This window comes from Ammospiza nelsoni, chromosome 6, assembly GCF_027579445.1.
Source record: "Ammospiza nelsoni isolate bAmmNel1 chromosome 6, bAmmNel1.pri, whole genome shotgun sequence".
In the NCBI taxonomy this organism is placed as follows: domain Eukaryota; kingdom Metazoa; phylum Chordata; class Aves; order Passeriformes; family Passerellidae; genus Ammospiza; species Ammospiza nelsoni.
In genome coordinates this window covers 18,994,879-19,019,968 of record NC_080638.1, presented here as the reverse complement: position 1 = coordinate 19,019,968, position 25,090 = coordinate 18,994,879, and the positions used below count along the sequence as shown (strand labels likewise).

Sequence of the window (25,090 nt, the reverse complement as noted above, 5' to 3'; positions counted from 1 at the left end):
TTCTGTTTTGGCCATTAGGCACACTTTGAAGATGAACACAGTTCTATGAAAATCAGAACTGAGTAGAAATCTGAACCTTTATGCATTAACTTCCTGAATAATAATTTTAGTTTCATTTTCTATGAGAGGATATTTAAAGAATGTCCAAATCACCAGGGTCTTGAATAATCTATTCAGTGCAGAAGACATTGGAAACAATCTTTTCTCCCCCTGGTAAACCTCATAAGCAGTGGGCAAGAAAGGCACACCTCCTTCTGCTCTAGCATACTAAACAGGTATTGCCTACACATTAAGAACTCGTCTTACTAATGCATGAGGAAGTTTTAATGTTCAGATTAATATGTCTAACTCACCCCTGAAAGCCAGAAGCAATGCACAGCTTCCAGTGTGCAGACTGCATGAATGCCAACTTAGTGATTCCAGACATATGTTAGACCATAGGAGCAAGAAGAAATGAAATAAACAATATTTTTAAAACGCTAGCTTTGCTAAGAATTTCATTTGCATGTGAATTTTTTTTATATATAACTATTTCAATATGAAATAATGGAAATCCTTTTAACAATATCTTTGTTTTTTTTCTTCAAGCTCTGTGACAGCAATGAATTCACAGTGTTGGGGGACATCCACAAGTGTGGCCTGACTGACACAGAGACATGCCTCAAGGGTGTGGCCATCAGCCTAAATGGAGGACAGACGGTGAGCAGCAAATTCACACACCTGACATCCTACAGGGATGTTCTCTAAGAGTAGCAGACAAGGCAAATGACACCTAACAGCACAGACAAGAAATTTGCACCGCCTTCTTGTTTTATCAAAACAAAACATTAGTCATTTTGAACATTAGTCTTAATTTTTTTTAGTAAAGTAAGCACATTAGAAGAGAAGATCTTATTAGCATTCTGTTATTTAGATAAATTCTGGTTTTTGCTCTCTTGGACAGTCAGTGGAACACAGAAATAAAGATTACAGAAACAGTACAGGAATCAGAACCTCATCATAGTCTCCCTCCATTTTTTCCCTTTATCTTGAGTAGCACTGGATAGGAAACATTTGGAAAGTATTTAACTTATCTGCTTGATAACTATTGTCTTTTCTTGTGGACAGAACATTGTGATCCAGCCTTCTGGGAGTGTATTTGTGAATATGATCTACACACAGTTACCATTCTCAGCAGGTAAGTTCCTTTGAAAAACTACTATTTCTCATTTTTATTTTAAAATGTTATTACATGAGTTAAGCTAAAAATATATTCTACCTATGGTTACACTGCAGCAAACCCAGAGCACTGCCATAGAGCACTATCTCCCATTTTTATGTAATAGGATTTTCCTATTCAACACTAACTTCAGTAAGATCACAGTTTATATTTAGCAATATCTAATTAGTTGAAGCAAATTGTGTTATTGCACACTTTCAGATCCAAACATTGTCATAAGAGAGGAAAGAAAAATTCTGACATGCAACGGGACTCCAATTTCTCAAGTCATTAGTTCTGTGTTCCCCTGTCCTTGTTCTGAAAGTACATTCATCACTGAAGTTTCTCACATGCCAGTTCTTCTCAAACACTACTGCACCTGAACACAAATCAAACCATGAATGGACAAAATAGGTCCAGACTCCATTGGACTCTTCAATTAAATAGTGCTATAGCAAAGGCAAGGTTTTAAATAACAACAGAAATGTGTGTTCTTCTCTCATTTTAAAACACGTGACAGAAAGTGGAGGTTTTTTATACATTTGTTGCTTAGGTGTTTAGGTTAGACTGTTTCGGTGCTGGATTTGAAATTCTGTAAGGATCACTTTCCCCCCAGTTCTTCAGAAGCTAGGATCATATCAAACACAGCTGTAGAATTCCTTTATAATATTGGTCCTGTAATGAACAATTATTTTCAACTGCTCATCTCAAATGAAATTATAACTATTTTTTTCTTATATCCCTAGCAAATGTCACCATCTTCAGGCCTTCATCTTTCTTCATAATTCTGCAAACAACTTTTGGCCTTCAGCTACAGGTTCAACTTGTGCCTTTAATGCAAGTTTTTATAGACTTGGACCCATCACATAAAGGGCAGACCTGTGGTGAGTGACCTTATCCTAACAACTGCCTTCACCAGCACCTGTCATCCTGTAGGAAACTTGTACAGACCGTCTGCTTCCTTCCAGGTCTCTGTGGGAACTTCAATGATGTACAGACAGATGATTTCAAAACCACCAGTGGTGTGATAGAGGGCACTTCAGCTGCCTTTGGCAATACTTGGAAAACTCGGGCTGATTGTCCTGATGCCAAAAATACCTTTGAGGACCCCTGTACTGTCAGCATACAAAATGGTAAACTCAGCAATCTCTTCTATTCTCCTGTAAGATGCAAAGATGGAATAAGCTGATCAACCACCAAGCATTTAGCCAAAATAACAGAACTATTTGCACATGCACACAATTTTCCTCAGTTGATACTAGAAGTCTTCAATTAATAAATAACTAGTGAAATATTTTGGATCTTCAGATATATTCCTTTGGATCAAGATAGCAAGTCAACTTATTTAAGGGAAACTAGAACCATACAGCATATTAGGGATTCATTCCTGGAAATGACTAATTGTCACAGCTGTGCCTAGCCCCTCTGAAGGTTGCAGTGCTTCCACTGCTAAACTAAGAACCAGACTTGCAGTTCAGAGACTGAAAGCATTCAAGCTGCATTTCAGTCAACAAAATATATAATTCTTGAGTATTCATCAGCTACTATTCTGTTTTCTGAGATGAACTAGCATAGTTTTAATTTACAGTGTGAACCTTCCTTTTTAAAATTCAGCTAGGGGTATCTTTAGTCTATTCCATGACAATTATAATGAATTAGAGAACATTCAGTTTACAAAGAGTTCATACTTGTACCTAGAGGAAGTGAAAGACTGTGTGCCTCAGCTAATGCAGAGCTTAATTATATTGTAATGTTAAGCTTCTGTAATTTCTCTGGAGGAGGTATAGTTATGTTAAGACAGAGTTTTGCAAATGCATTGCCATAGAAATCCTTCCCATGTTTTCAATTCACAGACCAGTATGCTCAGCACTGGTGTGGACTGCTCTCTGATACCACGGGACCTTTTGCTGAATGTCACTCAACAGTGAATCCAGAAGTTTACCATAAGGTATTTGGCTCTAACTCCATCCATCTAATACAGGAGAAAAAGACTCAGATTTCTGATACTAACCTGAGAGAGTAACTTGCCTGTTGTGGGGGGATGCATTCATGATAGTTCTTTAAAAGCCAAGGGTTCATTCTTATCTACACAATACGAAATTTCCTCCTTTGTGAAACTATCTTTCTATTCCCTGGAGGATAAGCATACAGCTGTATTCCTCCTGCACCTATTTTTAGGCATAAACTTAAAGACTAAGTTAGGAGTTTGGATTTGCTATCAAAGGAAAAAAATTGTTCCTTCTGAGAGATATAATGCAAGCTTTAGCCAGAATCTTAACTGGCACTTTAATTTCTCTGAACTGTTCTCAGAAGGCTTTTGCATATATGCAAGGACAAGGCAAGCAATGTGCATAAAAAGCAACAATGAAAATTAGATAAGATGTGAACGAAAATGTTCCGGGAATTCAAGGTGATGAAACCCTGTACTAGAGCCCCTGTGTACTTTTAAAAAACCTTCCTGTTATTGGAAATTTGTAAGATTATGCTCAATAAACATAATCTGGAATTAATAATATTGTATTATCCCTGCTCAGCATAGAAACCCATCAAATAACTTGTATTCTTTGTTACTCTGCTGCAGAGAGCCCAGGCTTCTAGGCAAAAGCTCCAAAAGCTGGGTGGCATCAAATAATCTCCATTTATTTTAAATATATATGGCACAGTGGCAACAAATTTGAAGTAGCTGGAAAACTGCCAACATGTGAAAAAAATAAAAAGAAAAAATAGCTCAAGATAGTGGACCTCTAATTACTTTTTTTTTTTCACATAAGTAATTTCTTTGGAAAGAGCTCAATGAAAATCAGGCTTATACATGTGGATTACACTCGCTTTAACCTCTAATGAACATAACACACTTAAACTGCAGAGTTCCATGGTTTTGACATGACGTTCTGGTGATCACATCATCCTCTGTTCCTAGACCTGCATGTTTGACACGTGTAACTGTGAGAAGAGCGAGGACTGCATGTGTGCTGCCCTTTCCAGCTATGTCAGAGCCTGTGCTGCCAAAGGAGTTCTTCTCACTGGATGGAGGAGCAAAGCCTGCAGTAAGTTTTACATCCCGTTTGCCTTTTGAAAATGATTGCCCAGAAGGCCCCACACAGGAGCTCTCAGGGATTCCACAGTAAATTGTGTTAAACTGGGGTTCAAGTATAGCATTGACTTTGAAGAAGCTGAGTAGGAAAGGAATGCTATAAAAGACAGCAAACAAGGAGAAATGTTAAAAACAGGCTTTGTTAGATTACTTGCTTAAAACCATCAGAAAAAACCTGAAGAGCAATACCTTTGCAATAGGAATAAAATAAGTAGGGTGTTTCTCAACTTAGACTAAAAGTATAAAAACATACAGGAAGAAACATACTGTGTCATAATATAATCAAACTTCGTTCTTTTTTTTAACATGGGTAAACATATGACGCATTTATAAGGGAAAATTTTGCTCTAGTACCACAAAAAATTACGCTACTGGGGATATCAGTAAAGTATGTGTACATAAAATGCCATATTTATCTTACATACTTTATCTCAAATACTTTATACCTATGTTGATTCTTGAACGAGCAACAAATGTAACTCACCTTCTTGCTCTCAAGCAAAATACACCACCTTGTGTCCGAAGTCCCTGAAGTACACCTACAGTGTCGATTCCTGCCAGCCCACCTGCCGCGCTCTCAGTGAGCCTGATGTCACATGCAGCATCAAGTTTGTCCCAGTTGATGGCTGTACCTGCATAAATGGAACCTACATGGATGACAGTGGCAAATGTGTGCCTGCTTCTAGCTGTCCTTGTTACTACAAAGGAACGCCTCTGTCTTCTGGAGAAGTTGTTCATGATAATGGTCTTGTCTGGTAAGAGATTTGTAAAAACAGGTGAAGAGATTGGATATAGGCAGTCATGAAATATATAAATGTCATGAAATCAAATCAAAATAATTTCTATAACAAAAATTTTCAATTAAAAAAATCACAGCTTCCTAAATTCTTAGGGCTACCCATGTTAGGAAGATTGCACATAAGTAACTATAGGAATTCAACAAACAGTCCTGTGGTGGGTCAGCCTTTCCTAACAGCCAAACTCCCACCCTGTCCCTTTCTCTATGCCTCCCTTCCTCCCTTGCCTCCACACATACTTTTCTTATCAATGACTGGAAAAGGTTTGTTCCATGGTGAAAGATGCCTGATAATGCTGTTACAGATTATTCCCATTATATAGAAATCTGAACTATTCTGAAGGACAGCTTTAAACCAGGCATATAGACAGAGAAAACAACATTTAATTATATAGAATCTACTTGTATTTTGTTCTACTCTAATATAGAATATTAATATTTTAAATGTGCAAACTATTTTATAAAGGACACATTTTATTTGTTTTATCACACAGTAATTTTCCATTATTTCAAGTTCATTGGGAAATAGGTTGAAACTTAACAACAAAAAATTTTAAAGCATCCATTCCCTTCTTTTTATAGCACTTGTGCCTATGGAAAGCTGAGCTGCATTGGAGAGAAGCCTGAACCAGGTAACATATCACTTAAGATTTTCTTTAACTCTCCCTTTCTATCATCACTCTTAATTTCTTTATTCTCCTCATAGTGATGCAAATTGTATAAGTCTGAAATCAACGAAGAAAATTAATTGAGGTCTTCTGTAATGTAGAGGACATTCTCAAAAGATAAAGAAACACTGTCTTACCTTTCAGAACTTAGAACCCCCTGGGTTACCAGGGTAAAAGGATACTTAGTCACCTCACTCAGTGTGAGAGGAAAACTATTCACATTTTAATGAAAATGTAAAAGCAAAAAACCCCAAAGCAACAAAACAAAAAAAAAAACCCTGAACAAGTAAACAAGGATATTTGTTATCCTGCTTTGTTCTGTTTTTCTGAAAGGAAGTGTTTCATGAAGCTAAATAAAAATTCATTTTATTGAGTAGTCCAAGCATAATTGCAAAAACCATGTAAATATGAGATCAAAACAACATTTGGTTTCTATCTCTCACTACGTGCATCACATTAAGGTACACATAATTCACAAAGGAGTATTTCCACTTTGTCTTGGAAACACAAAGATACAAATGCATTGTTGGTCTCACATTTCTCATGGCTTTTCCTCTCTTTCAGTCTGTGTGCCTCCCATGGTTTATGTTGACTGTGGCAATGTCACTGCAAATGTGGTAGGAGCAGGATGCCAGAAGAGTTGTCAGACTCTAGATATGGAATGTGTAAGTACAGACTCTTTATACTTGAAAGTATATTATACAAGATATCTCTTACAATTACCAGCTACAGCTGGACTTTTCCACCATAGGAATGTTTCAAGACATCTTTTCTTTATGGTGCTTACAGTACAAAACTCACTGTGTCTCTGGCTGCGTATGTCCTCATGATCAAGTGTTGGATGGCAAAGGTGGCTGCATTGCTCCAGAAGACTGTCCATGTATTCACAATGGGAATTCCTACAGTGCAGGAGAATCAATCAGAGTTGGCTGTAACAACTGGTAAGAGCATATTGAAAAATAATATTTTGGAAATAAAAAAAATAGAACTGCTTAAGATCTAAGCAAATAACATCATTTCACTCTAGCAGTATCAAGATTTCTAGGAAAGAATCCTGCATAAAATAATGCACTTAGTACCTAAAAAGTAAGCTCTGTCTACTTTTCTCAATGGCACAGCCCAGAAATTGCAAGTTGTCAGAAAATCACCATGGTTTTGGTGTTGTCATGTTCATTCAAGTCAAAAAATCTTTCTTCCAAGGAAATCCTTCCATTTCAATAGATCCAACAGGATCTGGGAAAGTGAAAGAATTGGTGTCTTCTGATGCAGTTGATTCATTATATTAAGTAACACAGTCCTTGCATAAATTCCAATAGTTCTTGAGCTATGTTGCATTTTTGAGAATAAGCAAACCTCATTTTTTCATTAGAATCTTAACATACATTAAAATACAGAAATGTACCTATATTTATATTGTGTATTTGTCTAGTTTTTACATTTGGAGTGCTTTTTGTCCTGTTTAGCACATGTAGAAACAGAAAATGGCAATGCTCTGAGGAACCCTGCCTAGAAACATGTTCTGTTTATGGAGATGGGCATTATACCACTTTTGATGGCAAACGCTTTGATTTTGAAGGAGACTGTGAATATGTTCTGGTCCAGGTAAGAGAGTGTTGCCTAGACTTTTGCTCTAAATACCTTTGCTCTAAATACCTTCAATATAGTAAACAGTGAATATCATTATCCTGTTTCAGAACTACTGTGGTCAACAAGCTATGAACCAGGGAACCTTCAGAGTCATCACTGAAAACATTCCATGTGGCACTACAGGAACTACCTGCTCTAAGTCTATTAAAGTTTTCCTGGGTGTAAGTATTTTCTTTAAGTTGTGACAGAAGGATGGAACAAGCTGTCCCAGATAGACTGCATAGAAGTGGCCTCCAACATATTGAAAATGTCACTAGACTCTTTTTTTGCTCTCTGCTCTAGAAAGCAAAGGTGGGAAATCTAGAAAGAAATTTCTTAACTTGAGGTTGTTGAATAGGATCCTCTTGATGATATTATTTCAAGAAGTTACTGTCAATATATACAGCTACAAAATAGTGACTTTTAAATTGGTCTCTAACTTTTTCTTCTCCCGTCTTAGAACTATGAGCTGGTACTCAGTGATGGACACTCTGATGTCATCCAGAGGACACCTGGAGGAAAAATGCCATTCCAAATCCGCTCCATGGGCATCTACCTAGTGGTTGATACTACTGTTGGTCTGATACTCATGTGGGACAAGAAAACCAGTATATTCATCAAACTTAGTCCCAGCTTTCAGGTATACTTTAAAAGTGAAAACATGAATAAAATTACTTCCGTAACATAGTCATATTATCTCTCAAAGAAAGAGTGGAAATTTAGGCTGTAAACCAGAAGAGCAGAAATCACATATTATTATCCTTGTTATGTTGACTTAAATTGTGTACTATGCATTATTCTTAAATTACATTACTCAGCAAAGGCATAACAGCAACTTTATCAGTAGCTTTCTTCATGGAAAACCCTCACTGAAGAGACAGTTTCAGGATCAACTAAAACTAAATAGCTCTGAACTTAAAACAAAACCATCAGTCTATTTCTTCTTTGTAACAACTAGCTAGAGACATCTCTTCCTGAAAAGTGTTTTATGAAAATGTCCAACACTGTTACTAAATAGGCATTAATAATCTTATATAAAATGGTTACATAAGAGTTGTCCTGAGGTCTGTTTCTCACAGATACTAAGAAATTAGTGCCTTACTGATCTTTGTCATTTTGTTTATCCTGATGCAGGACCAGGTCTGCGGACTTTGTGGAAACTATGATGGCAATGGAAATAATGACTTCACTACTCGCAGTCAGTCTGTGGTAGGAAATGTGCTGGAGTTTGCCAATAGCTGGAAAGTATCTTCTAGTTGCCCAAATGCCAATCGCACGCAGGATCCATGCACTGCAAACCCATACAGGAAAGCCTGGGCACAGAAGCAATGCAGCATCATCACCAGTGAAGTGTTTGCAAAGTGTCACTCACAGGTATGACAAAAAATTTAGTTTTAAATTCTTGACAAAATGTTTACATCCATTTTTATGTGGAATAGATTAAAAAATACTCTTACGTACATTTTGTTATGCTTGACAAAGTGAAGTTTGACCAAGTTCCTGCATAGAAATACTTTCACTTTCATTTTCTCAGCTTTTGTCTTGAGCAAGTACACTAAAGAAATGTATTGTTTTGGTTGGTTAGCTTGTTTGTTTTAATTGAAGGAGCAACAGTAGATAAATCTCAAGATATGTTTATTTGCTAACAGCATAATTCTCTACTAATACAAACATCAGCCACCTGATATGTATGACTCTCTACTAGCTTATAGTAATTACCAGTATTTTGCATGTCTTCAAGACCAAACAGTTCTTAATATTGCAGCTTACTAGCAATAGCTTTATTCTACGTTTTCCTCTTGATTTCTCAAAGCATTCTCATTATTTCTTCCTTTCTTAGCTTTCTCTAATAAGGACCTATGAGTTTCAGATATCTTATTCAGCTATTTTAGGACAGTTCAAAGAAAACAAGGGCATGAAAACTTGAATGTTTTCTCTATCAGGTTGAACCAAATGAATATTATCAAGCATGTGTGGATGATGCTTGTGCCTGTGACACTGGAGGAGACTGTGAATGTTTCTGCACAGCAGTAGCTGCCTATGCTCAAGCATGTAATGAGCTAGACATCTGCATATCATGGAGAACCCCATCCATTTGTCGTGAGTTTCAACCCACTACTTTTTTAAGAGGTTCAGAGAGAAAGAAATCAGAAGGGGGGAAAAAAGGGAACAGTGTAGAACAAGAAAGGAAGGAAAAAATTGTATTTCTAAGAAACACAGCTGTATGCTTAAAAAAAACCCCAAACAAATACCCTAAAAAAAACCCCAACAAAGCAGATTGTCTTCTACTAATTTACCCAACTATCTTAGTAAAATGAAACCACAGCTAATAATTTTACAAGCAGTGTGATTAGTGTCTAATTAACTTGACAATTATGATACAATACTGGTGAAATACGATATTTTATTACACTGCCATATGTCTACATCAGGTTCCTTGTAAATAAAAACTAGTGTACGCTAGCTAAGATCAGTGATTCAGTCAACTGATTTTTCATGTTTAATGCATAACTGTTGGTGTTAAAACATTTTAGAAATTTAACAATTGTATTGCATTAGCAATAAAATGAGATATTGCTCACAACCTATGAGGTTATGCTGATCCCATTGGATTTTTACCTAGAAAAATGGGAACGGTATAGAGCTAAAACATCACAGATACTTTTTTTCTGGCATTTCTTCTTCTAGCTCTCTTCTGTGATTACTATAATCCACAAGGGGAATGTGAGTGGCACTACAAGCCATGTGGAGCACCTTGTATGAAGACCTGCAATAATCCAAGTGGGAAATGCCTTCATGAGATGAGGGGTTTGGAAGGTAAACATAATTATGCATATCTCATTCTACTTGAAAGGTTAAAATGCAGTATGGTGAACAAAATTTGTATTACTCAGTGTATTACATGTTTGCACTAGAAATTATAAGAAAAGATTTTCTAATTAGTATTGTATTCTCTAATGGATTATGTACTTGTTTAGAATGAAGATGAGGACAAAATACTCCAAAGCATAATGTGCTATCAAAGGAATAGCAGTAAGAGGATCTGACATTCCACTTACCATGTAGCACATTTTGGGAAAATCAGATATGAGTGTAGACTTCTTTATACTTATGAAAGGCCTACTGTCAACTTGACTCTCTTTTTATTGCAGGTTGCTATCCACAATGTCCAAAGAATAAGCCCTATTTTGATGAGGAAACCATGACCTGTGTTTCTTATTGTGGTTGTTATGAAGATGGAAAAAATTACAAACCAGGAATGGAGATGCCTTCAAAGCAGAATTGTGAATCATGGTAGGATTAGAAAAGAATTTTAAAAATAGAGTTGAAAATTGTGGAAGACAATTCATCATGCTAAATTTGTTAATTACCAACAGCAACTAGGCCAGTAAATGTCTAATCTTCTTCCCTTCCCAGGAAATTAAATGATAACAGTAGTGAAACATTTTATCATCAAGATATCAATTTACTACTTACTTTGTATATCTATTAAAGTTCTTTAAAGTTGTTATCATTATTATATGAAGTGAAAAACAAGCTAAAATAATTTTAGTTAGGGAATAGTCTGAGAATTTTTAAAAAGATATACCTAAACTCATTATGTGAAATTCATTAGAAGTTAGCAGCCAACTCATGTGCATTGTTTTGAGCTTGTTTCTGTTATTGCATAGTTGCAACAGTCAGCACGTATCCTCACGCATTACCAGTGACAAGTGCTGCTAAGCCTTCTGTAAGGCTTAAGTACAGAGTTAGCAAATCCAATTGTGAAGCAGCTGTCTTAAGATACCTTCAAAGTAGCTACACTTGAATATGGTAAGCAATCTGAATAGCAGAAATCCTAAGCCAAAGCCCATTGGAGCTAAACCAACATCCTTGGCAGATTTTGCATTTCATAGATGCCTTGGACAATATAATCTAGGCCATTAACAGCACTAAACCTAATCCATTAAATACCTGTCTTAATTTCAGTTTATTCAGTGTATAGATGTCCTTAGTGCCTATAAATAAATACATCAAGATTCAGTTCTTCATAGATAAATTGCCCTTAAAACCAGAATTCTTCTTGCATATTTTGGAAGCCTAATGGTAATTGACTGTGTAGGCTACCTCAACATCCATGGTAGTAATCCTTTGTATATATCCTTTTAAATGCAAATCCACTGTGGTTTTCTCCTCCAAAAAACAGACCTATTGGGGAGATAGGATTTCAAATCATCCATCTCACATTTTTTGTCCTGTTCCCAAAACCACTGGTAGGGATGCTGCATGTTCTATATGCTCGCTCAAAGAAGAGCTACCTTTCTTGCCAGAGAACTTGCAGCCTGAATATAATCACCTAGCCTCAAGTTGTATAGCAGAACTGACTGCCTAACTCACACAAGATAGGATCACCGTACATTTAAACACACAGTGACTAGCAAAGGATTGATAGAAGAAAAATTATAAGAAAAAAATTATGTCATGAACCAGTATGTCCAGACTCATAATCTGTTTTTCTCTTTTTCAGCGAATGTACAATTCATGGCAAAGTATGCAGATATGATGAACATGGTATGTTGATGAAGTAATTTTGATATGAATAAGACACATTTAGGGTACTCTCTGTTTCAGGTAGCAACAAATAACATCCTGTTTTAATCTACAGAATGTGTCTGCATTTATGAGGGGCAGAAGTACAACTACAAAGATGTGGTCTACAACACTACAGATGGCACAGGATGGTGTATTGTTGCAACCTGTGGTCCCAATGGAACACTTCAAAGGTTTATGTATGATTGTCTAACCTCAACGTCACCCACAACATCAACGACATTTCACTTCACGTCTACACCACCTACCACTACTTCCACAGGTACGTCCTTTGTAGCCACTAAGATTGTATTCTCTTGTTTAGTGAGGAAAATATATTATACAGTACTAAGTGGATTGCTCAGATATTGGCATTGAGATAATGAAATTTTGGTTAATAGAATTCCTGTACAGCATTCTTCAGGTTGGGAATCCCAAATTACTCTGGGCATATGTTGTTTTAAGAAATCAGCATTCAGTATAAAATATATAAGTTTTGAAATTACAGAAAATACGAGCATGCTAGAATTCAGTATCTATTTTCCATCTGTTTCATAATGAGAGTTGACTCGCAAAACCTCTCCAACCAATAAATGGTTTCTTCAGATCAGAGCTAAAATACAAAGTGTAGGAAGGTTTGAAATACAGGAACAAAGACTGCTCTGCCCTGAGTGAGGAGCCAAGATTTGGAAGAAAAAAGTAGCAATGAATTTTGATGCATACTATAAAAGTTACTCTTTCCATGGATTTTAATACATTCCAGAGAGACTAGTATATACTGAAACAAGATAGAACGAAAGCAAATACACTGAACCAAATGCAAAGCAATTGAGACTTGGGTTTTTTCCAGAGCATATAAATTCTACCTGAGCCTTATTTTAGCGCCTTGTAAAACATAATTAGTATTCTCTTGGGAAGTGACAGTTCCAAGCATGTCAGTACATTAAATTGCTGGGTGATGGATTTTCTGTTATACAATTTACTAAACTAAACTGATGCACAACAGGAGCATAATGTAAGACAAATGACATTAGGAAAACTGTCAGCCCATTTAAAACAAAACAAAAATTTACAAAATTTTACATTTAACAACAAAAAAAATAGCATCTACAGGAAGTAACTCTTAATTTCATGGTGTCTTCCTTTGCCTTTTCTCCTTCACAGTGTCACCAACTACATCAGTATGTGTTCATGAAGTCTGTAAGTGGTCCGAATGGTACGATGGGAGTCTACAAACCCCTGGCTATGATGGAGGAGATTTTGAAACTTTCAATGATTTACGAGCAAAAGGTTATGAAGTTTGTGAAGCCCCAAAGGCTATTGAATGCAGAGCAGAAAAGTTCCCTGATATACCACTGAAAGACCTTGGCCAAAAAGTGGAATGCAGTACAACACGAGGGCTTATATGTTACAACAAGGATCAAATTTCAACAATGTGCAACAACTACCAAATCAGAATCCTCTGCTGTGTTTTTGTACCATGCTCTTCCACAACGCCTTCCAGCGCATCAACCCCAGTCACAACTCCAATTCTGACAGAAACATCTACTGAAGCAACGTATTCAGTTACTACTGAAAGTATATTGATACCTTCACCTACTGAAGAAACAACTAGAACCACAACACCTGTCACCACATCTCCTCCAACAACTCCTCTTTGTTTCAAAGAAAAGTGTTACTGGTCAAGATGGTATGATGTAAGCTATCCAGGGTCAGGTTACGAAGATGGAGATTTTGACACAATTGAGAACATTGAAAATAATGGATACAAAGTCTGCAACAATAGAAAGGATGTGGAATGTAGAGCAGTACGGTTCCCGAATACACCATATCCTCTACTAGAGCAAAAGATAACATGTAACACAGAAGAAGGGTTGAAATGTTACAATAAAGATCAACTTCCACCAATCTGCTATAATTATGAATTAAGATTTAAATGCTGCGTGAATATACCAGTGCCATGTGAAACAACCCCAGAAATTATAAGAAAAACAACACAACCAACTACTATTCCATCAAGTACAATCTCCACACCAGAATCAACGACTCTAAGTTTGCAAACAAAACATAAGACAACAACGGAATACCCAGTTGAACCCAAAACAGATTACATACACACCAGAATAACATCAAAACCTACAAGGCAAACTCAAAAACCAACAACTACAACACCAGTGCTAAGCAGCACAACCACAAAAACTAAACCATATTCACCGACCACCCCCTGTGAACCCGAAGTGTGCACCTGGAGCGAATGGTTCGACGTCGACTTCCCCTCCTCGGGGCCCAGCCAGGGAGACTTCGAAACCTACCAGCACATCCGCGCCGCCGGCAAGCAGGTCTGCCGGCAGCCAAAGGAGATCGAGTGCCGGGCGGAGGACTACCCCGACGTTGCTATCCAGCAGGTGGGGCAGGTCGTGCAGTGCGACGTCCACTTTGGACTGGTGTGCAAGAACGAGGACCAGACGGGCAAGTTCAAGATGTGCCTCAACTACAAGATCCGTGTGCTCTGCTGCACCCCCAACTACAACTGCTCACTGCCCACAGTCCCCGTGATAACAACCAGCCCCACCACCAGCACCACGACCACATCGATCCCGTCCTCCACCACCACAGTCACCACCTCCACCTCCACGCCATACATCTCCACCACCACGAGTCCCACCTCCACGGAAATCATCACTTCCACCAGCACCACCATCCCCACGCCGACGACGTCTACGACAACTTCCTCCATCACCCCCTGTGAACCCGAAGTGTGCACCTGGAGCGAATGGTTCGACGTCGACTTCCCCTCCTCGGGGCCCAGCCAGGGAGACTTCGAAACCTACCAGCACATCCGCGCCGCCGGCAAGCAGGTCTGCCGGCAGCCAAAGGAGATCGAGTGCCGGGCGGAGGACTACCCCGACGTTGCTATCCAGCAGGTGGGGCAGGTCGTGCAGTGCGACGTCCACTTTGGACTGGTGTGCAAGAACGAGGACCAGACGGGCAAGTTCAAGATGTGCCTCAACTACAAGATCCGTGTGCTCTGCTGCACCCCCAACTACAACTGCTCACTGCCCACAGTCCCCGTGATAACAACCAGCCCCACCACCAGCACCACGACCACATCGATCCCGTCCTCCACCACCACAGTCACCACCTCCACCTCCACGCCGTACATCTCCACCACCACGAGTCCCACCTCCACGGAAATCATCACTTCCACCAGCACCACCATCCCCACGCCGACGACATCTACGACAACTTCCTCCACCACCCCCTGTGAACCCGAAGTGTGCACCTGGAGCGAATGGTTCGACGTCGACTTCCCCTCCTCGGGGCCCAGCCAGGGAGACTTCGAAACCTACCAGCACATCCGCGCCGCCGGCAAGCAGGTCTGCCGGCAGCCAAAGGAGATCGAGTGCCGGGCGGAGGACTACCCCGACGTTGCTATCCAGCAGGTGGGGCAGGTCGTGCAGTGCGACGTCCACTTTGGACTGGTGTGCAAGAACGAGGACCAGACGGGCAAGTTCAAGATGTGCCTCAACTACAAGATCCGTGTGCTCTGCTGCACCCCCAACTACAACTGCTCACTGCCCACAGTCCCCGTGATAACAACCAGCCCCACCACCAGCACCACGACCACATCGATCCCGTCCTCCACCACCACAGTCACCACCTCCACCTCCACGCCGTACATCTCCACCACCACGAGTCCCACCTCCACGGAAATCATCACTTCCACCAGCACCACCATCCCCACGCCGACGACGTCTACGACAACTTCCTCCACCACCCCCTGTGAACCCGAAGTGTGCACCTGGAGCGAATGGTTCGACGTCGACTTCCCCTCCTCGGGGCCCAGCCAGGGAGACTTCGAAACCTACCAGCACATCCGCGCCGCCGGCAAGCAGGTCTGCCGGCAGCCAAAGGAGATCGAGTGCCGGGCGGAGGACTACCCCGACGTTGCTATCCAGCAGGTGGGGCAGGTCGTGCAGTGCGACGTCCACTTTGGACTGGTGTGCAAGAACGAGGACCAGACGGGCAAGTTCAAGATGTGCCTCAACTACAAGATCCGTGTGCTCTGCTGCACCCCCAACTACAACTGCTCACTGCCCACAGTCCCCGTGATAACAACCAGCCCCACCACCAGCACCACGACCACATCGATCCCGTCCTCCACCACCACAGTCACCACCTCCACCTCCACGCCGTACATCTCCACCACCACGAGTCCCACCTCCACGGAAATCATCACTTCCACCAGCACCACCATCCCCACGCCGACGACGTCTACGACAACTTCCTCCACCACCCCCTGTGAACCCGAAGTGTGCACCTGGAGCGAATGGTTCGACGTCGACTTCCCCTCCTCGGGGCCCAGCCAGGGAGACTTCGAAACCTACCAGCACATCCGCGCCGCCGGCAAGCAGGTCTGCCGGCAGCCAAAGGAGATCGAGTGCCGGGCGGAGGACTACCCCGACGTTGCTATCCAGCAGGTGGGGCAGGTCGTGCAGTGCGACGTCCACTTTGGACTGGTGTGCAAGAACGAGGACCAGACGGGCAAGTTCAAGATGTGCCTCAACTACAAGATCCGTGTGCTCTGCTGCACCCCCAACTACAACTGCTCACTGCCCACAGTCCCCGTGATAACAACCAGCCCCACCACCAGCACCACGACCACATCGATCCCGTCCTCCACCACCACAGTCACCACCTCCACCTCCACGCCGTACATCTCCACCACCACGAGTCCCACCTCCACGGAAATCATCACTTCCACCAGCACCACCATCCCCACGCCGACGACGTCTACGACAACTTCCTCCACCACCCCCTGTGAACCCGAAGTGTGCACCTGGAGCGAATGGTTCGACGTCGACTTCCCCTCCTCGGGGCCCAGCCAGGGAGACTTCGAAACCTACCAGCACATCCGCGCCGCCGGCAAGCAGGTCTGCCGGCAGCCAAAGGAGATCGAGTGCCGGGCGGAGGACTACCCCGACGTTGCTATCCAGCAGGTGGGGCAGGTCGTGCAGTGCGACGTCCACTTTGGACTGGTGTGCAAGAACGAGGACCAGACGGGCAAGTTCAAGATGTGCCTCAACTACAAGATCCGTGTGCTCTGCTGCACCCCCAACTACAACTGCTCACTGCCCACAGTCCCCGTGATAACAACCAGCCCCACCACCAGCACCACGACCACATCGATCCCGTCCTCCACCACCACAGTCACCACCTCCACCTCCACGCCGTACATCTCCACCACCACGAGTCCCACCTCCACGGAAATCATCACTTCCACCAGCACCACCATCCCCACGCCGACGACGTCTACGACAACTTCCTCCACCACCCCCTGTGAACCCGAAGTGTGCACCTGGAGCGAATGGTTCGACGTCGACTTCCCCTCCTCGGGGCCCAGCCAGGGAGACTTCGAAACCTACCAGCACATCCGCGCCGCCGGCAAGCAGGTCTGCCGGCAGCCAAAGGAGATCGAGTGCCGGGCGGAGGACTACCCCGACGTTGCTATCCAGCAGGTGGGGCAGGTCGTGCAGTGCGACGTCCACTTTGGACTGGTGTGCAAGAACGAGGACCAGACGGGCAAGTTCAAGATGTGCCTCAACTACAAGATCCGTGTGCTCTGCTGCACCCCCAACTACAACTGCTCACTGCCCACAGTCCCCGTGATAACAACCAGCCCCACCACCAGCACCACGACCACATCGATCCCGTCCTCCACCACCACAGTCACCACCTCCACCTCCACGCCGTACATCTCCACCACCACGAGTCCCACCTCCACGGAAATCATCACTTCCACCAGCACCACCATCCCCACGCCGACGACGTCTACGACAACTTCCTCCACCACCCCCTGTGAACCCGAAGTGTGCACCTGGAGCGAATGGTTCGACGTCGACTTCCCCTCCTCGGGGCCCAGCCAGGGAGACTTCGAAACCTACCAGCACATCCGCGCCGCCGGCAAGCAGGTCTGCCGGCAGCCAAAGGAGATCGAGTGCCGGGCGGAGGACTACCCCGACGTTGCTATCCAGCAGGTGGGGCAGGTCGTGCAGTGCGACGTCCACTTTGGACTGGTGTGCAAGAACGAGGACCAGACGGGCAAGTTCAAGATGTGCCTCAACTACAAGATCCGTGTGCTCTGCTGCACCCCCAACTACAACTGCTCACTGCCCACAGTCCCCGTGATAACAACCAGCCCCACCACCAGCACCACGACCACATCGATCCCGTCCTCCACCACCACAGTCACCACCTCCACCTCCACGCCGTACATCTCCACCACCACGAGTCCCACCTCCACGGAAATCATCACTTCCACCAGCACCACCATCCCCACGCCGACGACGTCTACGACAACTTCCTCCACCACCCCCTGTGAACCCGAAGTGTGCACCTGGAGCGAATGGTTCGACGTCGACTTCCCCTCCTCGGGGCCCAGCCAGGGAGACTTCGAAACCTACCAGCACATCCGCGCCGCCGGCAAGCAGGTCTGCCGGCAGCCAAAGGAGATCGAGTGCCGGGCGGAGGACTACCCCGACGTTGCTATCCAGCAGGTGGGGCAGGTCGTGCAGTGCGACGTCCACTTTGGACTGGTGTGCAAGAACGAGGACCAGACGGGCAAGTTCAAGATGTGCCTCAACTACAAGATCCGTGTGCTCTGCTGCACCCCCAACTACAACTGCTCACTGCCCACAGTCCCCGTGATAACAACCAGCCCCACCACCAGCACCACGACCACATCGATCCCGTCCTCCACCACCACAGTCACCACCTCCACCTCCACGCCGTACATCTCCACCACCACGAGTCCCACCTCCACGGAAATCATCACTTCCACCAGCACCACCATCCCCACGCCGACGACGTCTACGACAACTTCCTCCACCACCCCCTGTGAACCCGAAGTGTGCACCTGGAGCGAATGGTTCGACGTCGACTTCCCCTCCTCGGGGCCCAGCCAGGGAGACTTCGAAACCTACCAGCACATCCGCGCCGCCGGCAAGCAGGTCTGCCGGCAGCCAAAGGAGATCGAGTGCCGGGCGGAGGACTACCCCGACGTTGCTATCCAGCAGGTGGGGCAGGTCGTGCAGTGCGACGTCCACTTTGGACTGGTGTGCAAGAACGAGGACCAGACGGGCAAGTTCAAGATGTGCCTCAACTACAAGATCCGTGTGCTCTGCTGCACCCCCAACTACAACTGCTCACTGCCCACAGTCCCCGTGATAACAACCAGCCCCACCACCAGCACCACGACCACATCGATCCCGTCCTCCACCACCACAGTCACCACCTCCACCTCCACGCCGTACATCTCCACCACCACGAGTCCCACCTCCACGGAAATCATCACTTCCACCAGCACCACCATCCCCACGCCGACGACGTCTACGACAACTTCCTCCACCACCCCCTGTGAACCCGAAGTGTGCACCTGGAGCGAATGGTTCGACGTCGACTTCCCCTCCTCGGGGCCCAGCCAGGGAGACTTCGAAACCTACCAGCACATCCGCGCCGCCGGCAAGCAGGTCTGCCGGCAGCCAAAGGAGATCGAGTGCCGGGCGGAGGACTACCCCGACGTTGCTATCCAGCAGGTGGGGCAGGTCGTGCAGTGCGACGTCCACTTTGGACTGGTGTGCAAGAACGAGGACCAGACGGGCAAGTTCAAGATGTGCCTCAACTACAAGATCCGTGTGCTCTGCTGCACCCCCAACTACAACTGCTCACTGCCCACAGTCCCCGTGATAACAACCAGCCCCACCACCAGCACCACGACCACATCGATCCCGTCCTCCACCACCACAGTCACCACCTCCACCTCCACGCCGTACATCTCCACCACCACGAGTCCCACCTCCACGGAAATCATCACTTCCACCAGCACCACCATCCCCACGCCGACGACGTCTACGACAACTTCCTCCACCACCCCCTGTGAACCCGAAGTGTGCACCTGGAGCGAATGGTTCGACGTCGACTTCCCCTCCTCGGGGCCCAGCCAGGGAGACTTCGAAACCTACCAGCACATCCGCGCCGCCGGCAAGCAGGTCTGCCGGCAGCCAAAGGAGATCGAGTGCCGGGCGGAGGACTACCCCGACGTTGCTATCCAGCAGGTGGGGCAGGTCGTGCAGTGCGACGTCCACTTTGGACTGGTGTGCAAGAACGAGGACCAGACGGGCAAGTTCAAGATGTGCCTCAACTACAAGATCCGTGTGCTCTGCTGCACCCCCAACTACAACTGCTCACTGCCCACAGTCCCCGTGATAACAACCAGCCCCACCACCAGCACCACGACCACATCGATCCCGTCCTCCACCACCACAGTCACCACCTCCACCTCCACGCCATACATCTCCACCACCACGAGTCCCACCTCCACGGAAATCATCACTTCCACCAGCACCACCATCCCCACGCCGACGACGTCTACGACAACTTCCTCCACCACCCCCTGTGAACCCGAAGTGTGCACCTGGAGCGAATGGTTCGACGTCGACTTCCCCTCCTCGGGGCCCAGCCAGGGAGACTTCGAAACCTACCAGCACATCCGCGCCGCCGGCAAGCAGGTCTGCCGGCAGCCAAAGGAGATCGAGTGCCGGGCGGAGGACTACCCCGACGTTGCTATCCAGCAGGTGGGGCAGGTCGTGCAGTGCGACGTCCACTTTGGACTGGTGTGCAAGAACGAGGACCAGACGGGCAAGTTCAAGATGTGCCTCAACTACAAGATCCGTGTGCTCTGCTGCACCCCCAACTACAACTGCTCACTGCCCACAGTCCCCGTGATAACAACCAGCCCCACCACCAGCACCACGACCACATCGATCCCGTCCTCCACCACCACAGTCACCACCTCCACCTCCACGCCATACATCTCCACCACCACGAGTCCCACCTCCACGGAAATCATCACTTCCACCAGCACCACCATCCCCACGCCGACGACGTCTACGACAACTTCCTCCACCACCCCCTGTGAACCCGAAGTGTGCACCTGGAGCGAATGGTTCGACGTCGACTTCCCCTCCTCGGGGCCCAGCCAGGGAGACTTCGAAACCTACCAGCACATCCGCGCCGCCGGCAAGCAGGTCTGCCGGCAGCCAAAGGAGATCGAGTGCCGGGCGGAGGACTACCCCGACGTTGCTATCCAGCAGGTGGGGCAGGTCGTGCAGTGCGACGTCCACTTTGGACTGGTGTGCAAGAACGAGGACCAGACGGGCAAGTTCAAGATGTGCCTCAACTACAAGATCCGTGTGCTCTGCTGCACCCCCAACTACAACTGCTCACTGCCCACAGTCCCCGTGATAACAACCAGCCCCACCACCAGCACCACGACCACATCGATCCCGTCCTCCACCACCACAGTCACCACCTCCACCTCCACGCCGTACATCTCCACCACCACGAGTCCCACCTCCACGGAAATCATCACTTCCACCAGCACCACCATCCCCACGCCGACGACGTCTACGACAACTTCCTCCACCACCCCCTGTGAACCCGAAGTGTGCACCTGGAGCGAATGGTTCGACGTCGACTTCCCCTCCTCGGGGCCCAGCCAGGGAGACTTCGAAACCTACCAGCACATCCGCGCCGCCGGCAAGCAGGTCTGCCGGCAGCCAAAGGAGATCGAGTGCCGGGCGGAGGACTACCCCGACGTTGCTATCCAGCAGGTGGGGCAGGTCGTGCAGTGCGACGTCCACTTTGGACTGGTGTGCAAGAACGAGGACCAGACGGGCAAGTTCAAGATGTGCCTCAACTACAAGATCCGTGTGCTCTGCTGCACCCCCAACTACAACTGCTCACTGCCCACAGTCCCCGTGATAACAACCAGCCCCACCACCAGCACCACGACCACATCGATCCCGTCCTCCACCACCACAGTCACCACCTCCACCTCCACGCCGTACATCTCCACCACCACGAGTCCCACCTCCACGGAAATCATCACTTCCACCAGCACCACCATCCCCACGCCGACGACATCTACGACAACTTCCTCCACCACCCCCTGTGAACCCGAAGTGTGCACCTGGAGCGAATGGTTCGACGTCGACTTCCCCTCCTCGGGGCCCAGCCAGGGAGACTTCGAAACCTACCAGCACATCCGCGCCGCCGGCAAGCAGGTCTGCCGGCAGCCAAAGGAGATCGAGTGCCGGGCGGAGGACTACCCCGACGTTGCTATCCAGCAGGTGGGGCAGGTCGTGCAGTGCGACGTCCACTTTGGACTGGTGTGCAAGAACGAGGACCAGACGGGCAAGTTCAAGATGTGCCTCAACTACAAGATCCGTGTGCTCTGCTGCACCCCCAACTACAACTGCTCACTGCCCACAGTCCCCGTGATAACAACCAGCCCCACCACCAGCACCACGACCACATCGATCCCGTCCTCCACCACCACAGTCACCACCTCCACCTCCACGCCGTACATCTCCACCACCACGAGTCCCACCTCCACGGAAATCATCACTTCCACCAGCACCACCATCCCCACGCCGACGACGTCTACGACAACTTCCTCCACCACCCCCTGTGAACCCGAAGTGTGCACCTGGAGCGAATGGTTCGACGTCGACTTCCCCTCCTCGGGGCCCAGCCAGGGAGACTTCGAAACCTACCAGCACATCCGCGCCGCCGGCAAGCAGGTCTGCCGGCAGCCAAAGGAGATCGAGTGCCGGGCGGAGGACTACCCCGACGTTGCTATCCAGCAGGTGGGGCAGGTCGTGCAGTGCGACGTCCACTTTGGACTGGTGTGCAAGAACGAGGACCAGACGGGCAAGTTCAAGATGTGCCTCAACTACAAGATCCGTGTGCTCTGCTGCACCCCCAACTACAACTGCTCACTGCCCACAGTCCCCGTGATAACAACCAGCCCCACCACCAGCACCACGACCACATCGATCCCGTCCTCCACCACCACAGTCACCACCTCCACCTCCACGCCGTACATCTCCACCACCACGAGTCCCACCTCCACGGAAATCATCACTTCCACCAGCACCACCATCCCCACGCCGACGACGTCTACGACAACTTCCTCCACCACCCCCTGTGAACCCGAAGTGTGCACCTGGAGCGAATGGTTCGACGTCGACTTCCCCTCCTCGGGGCCCAGCCAGGGAGACTTCGAAACCTACCAGCACATCCGCGCCGCCGGCAAGCAGGTCTGCCGGCAGCCAAAGGAGATCGAGTGCCGGGCGGAGGACTACCCCGACGTTGCTATCCAGCAGGTGGGGCAGGTCGTGCAGTGCGACGTCCACTTTGGACTGGTGTGCAAGAACGAGGACCAGACGGGCAAGTTCAAGATGTGCCTCAACTACAAGATCCGTGTGCTCTGCTGCACCCCCAACTACAACTGCTCACTGCCCACAGTCCCCGTGATAACAACCAGCCCCACCACCAGCACCACGACCACATCGATCCCGTCCTCCACCACCACAGTCACCACCTCCACCTCCACGCCATACATCTCCACCACCACGAGTCCCACCTCCACGGAAATCATCACTTCCACCAGCACCACCATCCCCACGCCGACGACGTCTACGACAACTTCCTCCACCACCCCCTGTGAACCCGAAGTGTGCACCTGGAGCGAATGGTTCGACGTCGACTTCCCCTCCTCGGGGCCCAGCCAGGGAGACTTCGAAACCTACCAGCACATCCGCGCCGCCGGCAAGCAGGTCTGCCGGCAGCCAAAGGAGATCGAGTGCCGGGCGGAGGACTACCCCGACGTTGCTATCCAGCAGGTGGGGCAGGTCGTGCAGTGCGACGTCCACTTTGGACTGGTGTGCAAGAACGAGGACCAGACGGGCAAGTTCAAGATGTGCCTCAACTACAAGATCCGTGTGCTCTGCTGCACCCCCAACTACAACTGCTCACTGCCCACAGTCCCCGTGATAACAACCAGCCCCACCACCAGCACCACGACCACATCGATCCCGTCCTCCACCACCACAGTCACCACCTCCACCTCCACGCCATACATCTCCACCACCACGAGTCCCACCTCCACGGAAATCATCACTTCCACCAGCACCACCATCCCCACGCCAACGACGTCTACGACAACTTCCTCCACCACCCCCTGTGAACCCGAAGTGTGCACCTGGAGCGAATGGTTCGACGTCGACTTCCCCTCCTCGGGGCCCAGCCAGGGAGACTTCGAAACCTACCAGCACATCCGCGCCGCCGGCAAGCAGGTCTGCCGGCAGCCAAAGGAGATCGAGTGCCGGGCGGAGGACTACCCCGACGTTGCTATCCAGCAGGTGGGGCAGGTCGTGCAGTGCGACGTCCACTTTGGACTGGTGTGCAAGAACGAGGACCAGACGGGCAAGTTCAAGATGTGCCTCAACTACAAGATCCGTGTGCTCTGCTGCACCCCCAACTACAACTGCTCACTGCCCACAGTCCCCGTGATAACAACCAGCCCCACCACCAGCACCACGACCACATCGATCCCGTCCTCCACCACCACAGTCACCACCTCCACCTCCACGCCGTACATCTCCACCACCACGAGTCCCACCTCCACGGAAATCATCACTTCCACCAGCACCACCATCCCCACGCCGACGACATCTACGACAACTTCCTCCACCACCCCCTGTGAACCCGAAGTGTGCACCTGGAGCGAATGGTTCGACGTCGACTTCCCCTCCTCGGGGCCCAGCCAGGGAGACTTCGAAACCTACCAGCACATCCGCGCCGCCGGCAAGCAGGTCTGCCGGCAGCCAAAGGAGATCGAGTGCCGGGCGGAGGACTACCCCGACGTTGCTATCCAGCAGGTGGGGCAGGTCGTGCAGTGCGACGTCCACTTTGGACTGGTGTGCAAGAACGAGGACCAGACGGGCAAGTTCAAGATGTGCCTCAACTACAAGATCCGTGTGCTCTGCTGCACCCCCAACTACAACTGCCCTTTCTCCACTCTCTCACCTACCACCAGCACATCCACCATTGCTACCCTAAGTGAATCCTTCTTCACAACAACTCCTATTTCAACTACACCGTGTTTCTGCAAGATTGGTGATGCTATTTTTTCACCTGGTTCGTGTGCATTATTTTGTTACCTTTTTATTAATTTTCCATTTGTTTTCACTTTGGTTTTTTTTGCTCATGTTCCTTTTTTTTTCATTATCCCT

General features: G+C 47.2%; 1 protein-coding gene across 1 annotated transcript in view; it reads left to right on the top strand.

Moving 5' to 3' along the window:
* LOC132074843 (mucin-5AC-like) overlaps positions 1 to 25,090 on the top strand; it is a 47,653-nt gene that overhangs the window by 10,172 nt on the left and 12,391 nt on the right. Inside the window, exons 11-30 of the mRNA XM_059474879.1 lie at positions 589 to 699; positions 1,108 to 1,177; positions 1,945 to 2,082; positions 2,167 to 2,331; positions 3,052 to 3,146; positions 4,119 to 4,245; positions 4,792 to 5,047; positions 5,671 to 5,720; positions 6,321 to 6,421; positions 6,546 to 6,697; positions 7,220 to 7,358; positions 7,451 to 7,564; positions 7,843 to 8,022; positions 8,517 to 8,756; positions 9,326 to 9,482; positions 10,071 to 10,199; positions 10,535 to 10,676; positions 11,890 to 11,933; positions 12,028 to 12,234; positions 13,116 to 24,995. Of these exons, the coding sequence (XP_059330862.1) occupies positions 589 to 699; positions 1,108 to 1,177; positions 1,945 to 2,082; positions 2,167 to 2,331; positions 3,052 to 3,146; positions 4,119 to 4,245; positions 4,792 to 5,047; positions 5,671 to 5,720; positions 6,321 to 6,421; positions 6,546 to 6,697; positions 7,220 to 7,358; positions 7,451 to 7,564; positions 7,843 to 8,022; positions 8,517 to 8,756; positions 9,326 to 9,482; positions 10,071 to 10,199; positions 10,535 to 10,676; positions 11,890 to 11,933; positions 12,028 to 12,234; positions 13,116 to 24,995 (14,497 nt within the window). The remainder of the gene's footprint in view (positions 1 to 588; positions 700 to 1,107; positions 1,178 to 1,944; positions 2,083 to 2,166; positions 2,332 to 3,051; positions 3,147 to 4,118; positions 4,246 to 4,791; positions 5,048 to 5,670; positions 5,721 to 6,320; positions 6,422 to 6,545; positions 6,698 to 7,219; positions 7,359 to 7,450; positions 7,565 to 7,842; positions 8,023 to 8,516; positions 8,757 to 9,325; positions 9,483 to 10,070; positions 10,200 to 10,534; positions 10,677 to 11,889; positions 11,934 to 12,027; positions 12,235 to 13,115; positions 24,996 to 25,090) is intronic.